This window comes from Orycteropus afer, unplaced genomic scaffold (assembly GCF_000298275.1).
Source record: "Orycteropus afer afer isolate SDZICR_OR568_19922 unplaced genomic scaffold, OryAfe1.0 scaffold00181, whole genome shotgun sequence".
NCBI lineage: Eukaryota > Metazoa > Chordata > Mammalia > Tubulidentata > Orycteropodidae > Orycteropus > Orycteropus afer.
The window spans coordinates 1,512,847-1,524,545 of record NW_006921768.1 but is presented as its reverse complement, the minus strand read 5'-3'; the positions used below and the strand labels follow the sequence as shown (position 1 = coordinate 1,524,545).

The window sequence follows — 11,699 nt, the reverse complement described above, 5'->3', positions numbered from 1 at the left end:
TGTATTTTAAGTATGAACTTTCCTTCTCTTACAACTCTCTTCTTTATTTATATTCAATTTATCCACTTCTCCCAATACCTTTGTTTCCACCTCTCGGAGCACTGCCATTTGCAACTTAGATACTCCCTAATTGGATTTATCCTGAGGAATTTCTGTTGTCACTTTAGTACAGTTTCCCTCCAGACTCTTAGAACAGTTTCTCTAAGAATTATCCAAGTCGTTTGGACCATATGTCCCTTCATTTGTTATTTTACTAGATCCTTTGCACTTAAAGAGTCATGACTTCAAAGCATTTCTAGAACATCTGAGTTGTTGTCATTGTTGTTTGTTTTTATTTCTTTTATGCTCACATTGCAAGTTAAGGCATTTATTAATTCAGTGTTGTGTTCTATATAAATTCATCAATATTATCACAAATAAACATATTTGTCAACTTCTTAGAAAATCTAAAATGTTTTATTGAAGATCAATAAAAATGGTTACATGTTTCCTTAAATAAATATCTTCATTAGAACAATATCATACTATGATTCCAACATAGCCTTCAGAGAATATTAACATATGGGCAAAGGCAATGGGATTTTACAGTGACAAGTTCTGGACATCATTTGTCCTTCATCTGATGATCAAGTCTAGCTTTTAGGCTACAAACTCCCAAATACAAAGCCCTAAGCAGGAGACAGGAGAGACAAGCATCAGGCCAGAAAGTTTGGGAAGCACTAAAGAAGCCTGCCCCTCTAAGTCATCATCCTAATCACTGCAGAGTATCTTTCTGATCAAATGTCCAACCTCGTCATGCTCTATAGTCCCTGACCTACTGGTATTATCACAAAATCAAGAAAATATGGACTCTTATCAATTAAAAGGGCCTTAGCAATTGTCTAGGCCAGTCATTCTTAAACTTTTTGTCTCAGATCTCCTTTCCACTCTTAAAAGTTATTGAAGACACCAAAAAGCTTATTTGTATGGTTTATATCTTGTGATATTTACTGTATTAGAAATCAAAACTGAGAAATTTTTTAAATATTTATTTATTAGTTCATTTTAAATTATAAAAAAACTCTGCATATTAATGTAAATAACAAATCTTTAATGAAAAATAACTGTGTTCTCCAAACAAAATATTTTAATGACAAGAGGGCATAGTTTTGTACTTTAGCAAATCTGTGTAATATCTGTCTTAATATAAGAATGCTGGATTTTTATATCTGTTTCTACATCCATCTGTTGTAATATGTTATTTTGGTTGAAGTATGTGAGGACCATCAAGCCTTGCTCACATAGATCCATGGTTAGTAAGAGAGGGAAATTTAAATAGCCTTTTCAGATAATTGTGAATATTCTGTGATATTACAACAAAGTTCCACAAGTATAGTTGCTTGCAGGTAGCAGCAATGTGGAATCAGAAATCACATCAATAAATTTGTATACTCTGCTACATCAAAACCCATTGGTCTATCTTGCATTTTGAAATGAATTTATTTTTATCCTATGATAAAAATATTTTTATTCTGAGTGTTATGATCTTTGTTTTTTAAGGGAAACTAAATGAAATGTTTCTCTTCTGTGGCATAATGAAGGAGCTCTGGTGGCATAGTGGGTAAGGCATTTGGCTGCTAACCAGAAAGTCAAGGGTTCAAACCCATCAGCTGCTCCTTAAGTGGAAGATGAGGCAATCTCCTCCCATAAAGATTTACAACCTTGGAAACCCATGGGGGTCTCTATGAGTCAGAATTGATGCTAGTAGGCTTGGGGTTATTCTTGTTGGCATAATTAGAGGTCAATATAGAAAAATAAAAGACATAAAAGAGCAAGGTGATACAAATGAAAAAGAGTAATGATGGGACAAATTTGCAGGTGAAGATGTAGGACACTTAAATTACTGTAAGAGGAAAGGAAAGAAAACTAAGAAAAATTAAAATGACCATTTATGGAGGATTTCCCAAGTGAATTATCTCAGTAATCCACTTGCAAAACAGTTCTATGAAGTAGGATTTATTACTCCTGCTCACCAAGGAGACTGAAGCTCACAGAGAAGAACAGTGCCCCTGTGGATCATTAGCTACTAACTGGAATCCAGCTACATTCTATTCAGCAGCTCACAATCTTTTTTATGACTGGATTTTAAAACATGCCTGGGTCCATGAAGATTACAACTTAGGAAATCTATGGGGCAGTTGTACTCTATCTTGTAGGGTTATATGACTTGGAATCAAGCCTATGGCACACAACAACAACAACAGATTTTTAAAAATTACATAACTTTTAACTTTTTACAGCAAAATAAGAAAAGTAACAAGTAAAAGCTTTCTTACTCCTTGTACCCTACTTCCCTCCAATCCCACTATTAGTTGTAAATAATGTTCATTACGTACTGTGGTGGTATAGTGGGTAAGGCATTTGGATGCTGTGGTAGTTATGTTTGTGTGTCAGCTTGGCTGGGCCTAGTTGAGTGGCTGGGCAGCTGGTGGTAGTTATTCCCCATGATGAGACTGACAATCAACTCCATGGTGGGATCTACCGCAAGCAACTGAGTAGCTGTCTTTGGGATGTGGTCTGCTTCCAGTATATAAGGAGAAGCTTTGAGAATGGTGTCTAGCCTATGGCATGCTGGGACTCTGCATGTAGCTGTGTCGTTGCTTAGCAGCCTGCTATGCTCTGCCGGCCTTGGGACTTACAATGGACCTAAGTTAATGGCCTACCATGTGGTTTGGTAACATAGGGACTGTGCCTTTTTACTTGTCAGCCTTGGGACTTCTCAGCCTCAGCAACCAGCAGCTGTCTGAGTGAAGAAATGCCTCTAGCTCCAGTGGGCCGGGAGCAGGAGGCAGGGCTGGACCCCAAGGCTAAAGGCTTTCACCCAACCCCTAGAGCTTGGCACTATGAACTTGGACTTAAAGCCTCCAAATTTTAAGAATAAACTCCTGTTTGTTAAGGCCATCCCATTTGTGGTATATTTCTTGTCAGAGGGTCACTAGGTAACCAGAACAGATGCTAACCAGAAGGTAGGTGGTTTAAACTCACCAGCTGCTCCACAGGAGGAAGATGAAGCAATCTACTTCTGTAAAGCTTTACAGGCTTGGAAACTCAATGGACATTGCTATGAGTTGGAATCAAACTCAATGGCAGTGGGTTTGGTTTTTCATTTATACTGTATTTTTACCAAAATTAAAGCCACCGCTCTTAATAGCTCCACAATCCTCTTTACTCCAAGCAATAAAAGATCCCAAATGGTGACAGCAGAGCTCACAATGGAGAAGGCTGAGATAATTTGTGATGACTGCTAGCATAGTGTTAATCAAATTTCCAACTGGAAATGTCTGGCTCTGGCTCCTTTCTGGAATTGCATAGAGTCATGGTTGCAAAGGCTTCCTCTGCTGTCATTTTTCATTGTAGTGGGAGAAAGAAGAGGAACACAAAGGGCAGAATAAACGGAAGAAGAATAACAAATGGTGGGTACAAAGATGCAAACATCCAGGCTATGCTGGCTATATAGATGTTCCCTCTGAAAGGAGATTCAAGAAGCTCTCACTTGCTGAGGGAGTCCACCAGCATCCCCACTTTGGCCTAGTGGATTTTTGCAGCAGTTTGATATATGGCACTGAGAAGTCAATTATGAATTTTCCCATTTTGCCTTTCCAAACATGACTGAAATTATATGGGACCCATATTTGAGTTATTGTTTCATATTTTTTCAAAAATATTAAACAAACTACTACCTATTCAAATAAGAGCTTCAGTGGCATAGTGCCTAAGGCATTTGACTGCTAACCAGAGGCTGGTGGTTCAGACCCCCCAGCCACTCCTGGGAAGGAAGGTTGGGCAATCTACTTCCGCAGTGATACAGCGTCAAAAACCCAACTAGGGGTTACTATGAGTCGGATCCGACTCCATGGCAGTGGTTGTGTTGCGTTGTTTACCTATTCAAATAAATGCATTCCCTTTAGTTCTTTTTATAGGGAAACTATCTTCTTCTTGATTAACTTATGAAGCATTTATTAGTAAAAAAAAGCCAGTGAAAATCTCTTTTTTTTTAAATTGCAAGGTCATTGGCACTGTGGAAGAAGCCAGTAGATGAGAGTTGAGTTGTACCTTGAAGCTAAGTGCAAAAGAACATGCACAGAATCAACATCCTCAACCAAGAACCACCAAAATGTTTCAAGATTACAATGGTTGAAAGCAGTTCATTTACTGTATTCATATCAGGAAGGACCTGTGAAAGGGGATTTTTGTTCTCTTTGGTTGAGTCAGTGTCACTAATAATAATGATTTGGTCCTCAAAAAGCCCCTTGAAGAGTGTTCTTCAATTTACTCATTTTGTTTGTTTATCCAGTGCGTTTTACATTAAATTTCTTATAAGAAGTTCACTTATTTAAACAAGAAATGACCTTTTTCTCATGTTTGCTCTCACAAGAGTGTAATTAATTGAAGAAACCCTAAGGGCATAAGTACTTCTCTTTTTCTCTTAACTTCCCAGTTTCCAGTCCTAATTCCCAATTTCTCCATCCGAAATCCCTGAAAGAAAATTATAAGGAGGGGGGCGGGGAGAGCAGGAAGGAAAAAGGAAAGGAATGCTTTAGGATAACTTTCTAACACTTACATATATTAAAAAAAAAAAAAAAAAAAAAACCCACTGCCATCCAGTCGATTCTGATTCATAGCGACCCCCTTGGGTTTCTGAGGTGGTAAATCTTTACAGAAGTAAATTGCTCAGTCTTCCTTCAGAGGAGTGGCTGGTGGGTTTGAACCTCCAACCTTCTGGTTAGCAGTCAAATAAAAACAACAACAACAAAACGTGTGATGCTTGAAACCTCTCCCAGCTGCAAGCTTTTCCTAGAAGCTGAGCAATTTACATAGCTTCTTCAGGGCTGAGAAATTGACTCACTCTTTCTTTTTTTTTTTTTTTTCTCCTTTCTGGACCTTCATGGCATTGGACTTTTCACAGCAATTATGGAGCAAAAAAATTCCTGAGAAAGCTTTTTCCTTCTTTATAAATTATTGGATTAAAAAATGGCAGGAAAATGAATTTAGAGGGCAAAATGCAACATTATGTGAGTAGTGATTATTGTCACTTTAATGAACAAGGGGACAGAAACAAGAGATTGGTGAGTCCATCCTTGAAATTACCTGGAAGAATATAAGTATGGAAATAAATGTTTAAAAATATCTCTTATTTATGAATACTTGCCCAAATATTTCCTTGTTTATTCAAGTATGTGTTCTCTGTTTTCACCACATATAGCTATTCTATTTTTCAGGTCTTGTAGGACATTTCTCTTTTATAGTTGTGATGCAGGCATCTAAGAACTGGACCAAAACTTAAAGACTAGATTCCTAAAATGGATCTGTTGAACGTGTCTCCCTTTTGCCGAAGACCATTCCCTCCTCTCTGTATTTCCTTTAGTAGCCAGCCAGTATTTTAGTGTGTCTCTCGCTATGAACTTGGAGGGGAAAAAAAAAAAAAAAAACCCACTGCCACTGAGTCAATTCTGACTCATAGCGACCCCCATTGTGTTTCTGAGGCTGTAAATCATTATGGAAACACATCACACCATCTTCCTTCCACAGAGCAGCTGGTGGGTTTGAACCACTGACCTTTTTGTTAGCAGTCAAATGCTTTATCCACTACACCACCAGAGCTCTTTATAATTAAGAGAGTTGATTAATGTATCTTATCTTTATCCCAGATGAGCACCCTGAAGCTTAAAGGAGTTAACATTAAGGAACTTGCACAGGATGATAGTTGGTGGCAGGGCTTCAGTTTCGTGCTGGGTTTCTAAGACGTTCAGGTTGTCCTTAAGCAACTACTGTGCAGCCAGCCGCCTCTTCTTGAAAAGGCACTTTCTTGCTGGAAGCTTTGGAAATGACTTTTGATCAGATCTGACCTTCTGCAGACACCCTAGTCCACCCCCAAAGCCCACCACCCAGAATTTACAGGTGACCTGTCTTTGAGCAGACTAGAATTTCCTGTACTTACCCGCCCTGCTCCCTCTTACCGGAAAGCCTCCGGTGCCCCAGAAATAGACTAATGTAAACCCCAGCCCAAGTGACTGTCAGGCCGCTGAAGACTGGACCTCTCCTCAGGGCTGTAACCAAAGCCCAAGAATCCGGGTTCAGAAAGCAATTCTCTGGAGTTTTGGGTTGGTTTGGTTCAAACAAGACGTTGTGCTCCTCCATCTGCCTTTCATCTCCTACCTAAAAATCAGGGTTTTTTTTTTTTTTTTCACTCTGGTCAAGAACAATGCTTTCCACTTTTATAAAATACAGATAGAATCCCAAATCGGACAGTTCGTTAGTTTTATTATTCGTACTTTTTTATGCTGTACGTTTAAAACGCTATATAACATGTTTGAAATACGAAAAGCTCTTCTAAAACACAAACTGGAGTCTTTCATGTTTTCATTCTTCTAGTTAAGACCGAGGTCTGTGGACTCTAGTGGGTTGGCTTTATGCGGGGTTCGTGAAGTGCTTGCCATTATATCCATTGGAATGGAGCGTGCTTTAGGCTGAAGAAAATTTTCTGTGTGTTTATGTGTGTATGTGTGTCTGCATGAGGGGGGGGGGAGGAAGAGAGAGAGGGAGAGAGAAAGGGAGAGAGAAAGAGAGAGAGGGAGGGAGGGAGAGACAGAAAGAGACAGATTTTTGCAGCTATATTACACCAAGGAGTATGTGCCTCTCAACTTGGCCCTGGCGCCGAAGACTCTTAGAGCATAATGAGTCCCCAGTCCTTGCTTTCAAGGAAACCTTGGCTGGAGAGAGTGAAGATCAGAGAGATTAGAAGTTAAACTTGGATATGCAGTGATCTAAAAGTGATCACCACCATTCGCACGCAGAAAATACTCATCCGCTTGACAATGACCCAAGCCCTTCCAGAACAGAGAATCACACCTTTAAAGTGACAAACCTTCTCGATAAGGGGCAGCAAAGACCACATTCTGAGGCTCTCAGGGGCGGAAAGATTTCACAATGCATTTTTTTACTCATAAAAAAATAAATTTATTTACATTTGCTAATTACTATGGTAGAGCAGGCTCGGGGCTAGGGCGCGTTCCCTTAGAGAAGGGTCACGTGGTATCAAGCAGCCCCAGCCGCCCACCGGAAGAGCTCCTCCGCGCGGGTAAGAAGGGCGCCCGGAGGCTTGCGCTTGGGGGCGGTGTTGGGGGAGGGCGTTTAAAGATTGGAAGGATAAACGTGATCAGGAAAATCCTAAATCTGCGGGGTTTGGGAGAACCCGTGGAGCCAGAGTGGAGGAGTAGAGGGAGGGCCCAAGCCTGGGGAGGAGACCAGAGCCTGGAGGGGGCTATAGTGGGAAGAGGAGTGGCTAGATTCCAGCCGAGAGGGCTAGACCGAAGCCTGGGTAAGAGGAGGCCCGAGTTGAGGGTTGTGGGAGCCGATCTCCGCGGGGCCGAGGACCAGGAGCGCACCTCGCTGGGCGCTACAACTCAGCCCCGGCAGTGTCAGGCTCCTTGATGCAGAAAGCGTGTCTCCACCCGCCAGGTGCGGGGCAGGCACTGTCCCAATCGCTGGGAGGGAGCTGCCGGTAGGATACAACCTGGCCCAGTCTTTCCACTCTCCTGTCTCTGAAATTTAAAAGCGTGCCCATTGTTCGTCTCAAGTCAGGGTTTCCGTCTTTAAACTGATCGAAATCACACTCTAACGGTCGACTAAAGTGAAAGGTCTGTCCGGTGCAGAGTTGCGCCATCACATACTATGTATCTGGCTCAGCTTGGAAACCAACAGCTAAATCTTTGGGCTGGTCTCAGACGGCAGTGCGGGGTTTCGTCTGTACCGCTAAAACCCGAGGTTGGGGTCCGGGTACGCGCTCTCCTGACGGAGAGGCCCTTTCCGGAGAGGTGAAGTGTGATTGCTCAGACCCGCGGCCACGGCGGCGGTGGGCGCGCTGCAATGACAATCGGCCACGCGGCCGACCAGCCGGCTGTACCTTCCACGCCCCAGGACCGCCCCACATGGAATACCCGCACCCGCCACCTCAAGTGTTCAGAGTCCGGGGGAAAGGGGGATTCAGGTAGAATCCAGTGGGACTCGATTAATCCAAAGGAACTTCTTTCCGTCCTCTGGGGTTTTCGCGCGTTCTCTTCTCTCAGTAGCCCTCAAACGCACGAGTTTAAAGAATACTCCCATCCAATGGATTCCAGTCGGATCTAAGCGGTGGTTCCACATAGTCTGTTGGCTGCGGAAACTTCCTTGGTGTCGGAGTCAGGTCGTCCTGAGACCACGAATGGCCATGTCTGTAAATTTAAAAAACATCAGATATGAGAGGAGAAACTACCATCTCAAATCGAAACCGCCCTAGTAAGTAAACCTCGAGATATCCTTGACTTTAAATAACTCAGATTTTAATCAGCCTTCTGGGAACTTGGCGTATTTCTCTCTCAACTAAAATCTTAATTTTACTGGACGTTGATTATGCAAAATGTGAGGTGCCCACCACGCTTCCTCCAGGACTTTGCCCTCAAGGTGGTTCGTTGAAACGTGCAAGAGTTTGGCATTTTGTTGTTTGCATTCCCCCGCTTCCACCCTTTCCCATACACACCAGCAGCCTTCCGCCCCAAATAGTAACTGGGGCTTGGATAGGCTCGCGTAAGATCTTTCCCAAGCTTGGAGACTTGGCAGGTCGGAGAGGGGCTTTCCAGACAAATAGCGTTTGGAAAACCTTTGCTGTCCCAAAGGAATTAAAAATGTTCAAGGGTTCCTTTATAGAGCTCAGCCTTTCCTCCTACCTCCAGAAAGAAAGTCTTGCTCAATCAAGCCTGTCAGAGTCTTAGCGGGAAAAGTTGAGTGAGGGTAGTTTGGATTCAGTCTGCAACCCGACTCAGTTGAACCCAAGACTTCTCCGGAAGTGTTAAATTAGCCAATGCCTGCGACTGGGTGAAGCACCATGTACAATGAACAATGATGCAAACGCAGATAGATGATGATTCTTTGGGAAAATGGCTGGCTTCTCCCTTGATTTGGGAGAAACTAAAACTGGCCTCAGCACTATCTGTCCCCAAACCCCCTTTTCCGGTTCCTCCCCGAGGGCCCGACTCTGTCTACTACCCAAGAGCTCCCGGCCTAGCGCGCAGCGTCCTTACCAGGTTCACTGGGTGAACGTAACCATTCTCATAACGGTCCTCCTGCAACAGCTGACGCAGGTGTGCGATGTAACTGGACGCCAGCCGGAGCGTGTCCAGCTTCGAGAGCTTGGTGTCGGGGGGCACCCAGGGGAGGCTGGTCTTGAGCCTGGAGAAGGCTTTGCTCAGCACGCGCATCCGAGCGCGTTCGCGGGCGTTGGCTGCGTTCCGCTGAGACTGCTTGCATTCGGCCGCCGAGCCCTTGGGCGGGAGGGACTTCTTCCCGCTGCTGCCCTGGCCACCGCTCCCGCCGCCGCCTGCGCCGCCGCCCCCAGCCACACGGGGCCGCTTCCTCTTGCAGCCTCCAGGGCCACCGGCAGCGCCCAGCCCGCAGCGCTCCTCCTCGCGGTCGGGGTCCTCCTCCTCTGCTGAAGAGTTGTCACTAGGCGAGGCGTAGCTGCGCTCGGCACTGTGGAGGGGAGGCCTCGTGGAGGCGGGGACTGGGTACCCCCGCTGCAGTCCCCGCAGCTCCATCTCCTCTGGGTCGCTCACGGAGCCTGTGGACATCGCCTCGTTTCCTGCGCCCAAGCGCGCTTGTCTTCCTCCCCCAGGCCAGTCTCCCCGTCTCCGCCTTCTGCTCCCTTGCAGAGGCAGGGAGCCAGGGAGAACTCTGGGGAGGACACCAGACCTGGCCCAGCAGGAGCAGGGCTGCAAGAGCGAAGCGGACGCTGAGAGCGCGAGCGCTCAGCCGCTGACCCTGGAGAAAGCGGCCCAGAAGCGGCGCTCTGGACAGTCTCTACGCGCGCGCCACAGTGTATTGCGCCTTTTGACAGAACTACTTATTTGTACTCCTTGGAACTAACCATCCAGGGAAAGAAGAGGGGTTGCGGGGGGGGGGGTAGCAAGAGGTGGGGCGGGGGCGTGGACAGGGTGGGGACCGCTTTTTCTGAGTGCCGAGGAGCCGTTGGTGGGGGCCGGGGAAGGGGACGGCTCTGCAGAGCCGCGATTTGGGAACCCGGTACGACGCACCCTCGGGTTGTCTGAGCGGAATTTGCGGGGGGTGGGGGTCGGGGAAGGATCGGGGAGGGGGACTTTTTCCTACTCACCTCACTTACACCTTCAGCTAATCTTACTGATGATGAAGATTTGCCTGGCACTTAAAGATCCCAGGATCTCGACCTCTGATTCCTTTGGTCTTTTCAGCAGGGTTCAATTAGTAAATTCATCACTCACTGCCTATCCAAGAAAAAATTAAAAAAAACAAAACAAGCAAACAACATTCGACAATTCACAACAGTCACCTGTAGTTCTGGTCCTGCTTAAAAAAAAAAAAAAAAATCAGCGTTTTAATCTGCATTAGTTTGTTTCCTCCTCCAAAGACATATTTTACTTTGGTGTTAACTCCACTTTACAGAACTTGAAGCTGAGCCACGGAGATGTTAAGAAAGGGGCTCCAAATCACCAGGTTAGTCATCGAGTAAGGACTCAGAATTCGTGATTGGAAACCTTGGCCAGTAGTATTTCAGTCGCTGCGCTCAACTGGATGTTGTATATGGCATTGTCCACTACCTTGAGAGTTGCACACTTGCTTTATATTATTATTATTAATTTTTTTAACCATTAGGCATGGGATAGAAGATCCCACTCTAAGGCGTTGATACGGTGTAGGGACTACGTTCTATTTGAGATTATGTATTGAAGACCATGCTTCTGGATGCAGAATGTTAAATAAACTCAATCGTCCAGCCAAAGTAAAAGTCGATGAAGCAGCACCCAGAATTATTGCGCCCCATTCCTAGCCCAAAATAAAAGCCCCAAAGGAAAGAAAACTGCGGTCTCATCGTTTCCTAATTCGAAGGCCATTGCAATACTTGGTTACGAGATGAGTTCTTCTCTTTGGAGGTGGACACTGATCGCCAGGCACTGTCTTGGTACCATGTGAGCAGTCCACTGAACAATTAAACCCCTATGAGTTTGGGGTTATAACTCGTCCGTGTTACAACGGGGAAACTGAGTCTTCACAGCCCCGTCTCAGGTGTTCGTCTAATAGGCCACAGAATCCCCAGCTGAGCCAGGTGAAAGGAGACCTTCCCTATACATACGAACCCAGCGGCAGACGCCGCTAGGTCATTCTCCCTCCGCCAGCTCTTGCAGCAGAACAAATGAGCCCGGCTTGGTGCCTGAAGTGCGGCAACAGGTGGCTGGTCATGGCTGACTTCATCACTCAGGCAGGCATCATTCCATCTTCTTCTCCCAGGCCATGCCTTCCTCGTGGGATCTTTCACATAGCCCCTCCCGCTCGCCCCCATTTGTTTTCTCCCTGCACATTTTGTCATTGGGGGATGGCGATGAGATGCTCCTTCTGGGACTAGTTGAGTAAAAAGATAGCTGCTTCTCAGTTCTCTCTGGGCTGGGAAAATGCACGGAGTATTTGACGGAGCGTGGAAATCATCCTGGGAGCGCATGAGCTTGAACTTGAGTCAAGACTCGCCTTTCACGGCGAGGGAGGGGAGAGAGAGAGAGAGAGAGAGAGAGAGAGAGAGAGAGAGAGAGAGAGAGAAAGAGAGAGAAGGGGGAGCAGAAAGATGTAACAGGGAGATCTCAGGCTAGCTTTTTGCATCGTCT

General features: G+C 45.2%; 1 protein-coding gene across 1 annotated transcript; it reads right to left on the bottom strand.

The window, feature by feature from the left end:
• Positions 1-8,162: 8,162 nt before the first annotated feature.
• On the bottom strand, positions 8,163-9,641 carry MSC (musculin). The gene is made up of 2 exons (XM_007947335.1): positions 9,096-9,641; positions 8,163-8,249 (listed from the first exon to the last, which is right to left on the bottom strand). The coding sequence occupies exons 1-2, from the start codon at positions 9,639-9,641 to the stop codon at positions 8,163-8,165; spliced, it is 633 nt and encodes a 210-aa protein (XP_007945526.1).
• Between the last annotated feature and the right edge of the window lie 2,058 nt (positions 9,642-11,699).

What these genes read in the sequence shown, in the direction of transcription:
- MSC (XM_007947335.1), bottom strand. Translation starts at nt 9,641, where the DNA reads ATGTCCACAGGCTCCGTGAGCGACCCAGAGGAGATGGAGCTGCGGGGA. An exon ending in ACGTTCACCCAGTGAACCTG is followed by an intron (nt 8,250 to 9,095) that starts GTAAGGACGCTG and finishes TTAAATTTACAG; the next exon opens with ACATGGCCATTCGTGGTCTC.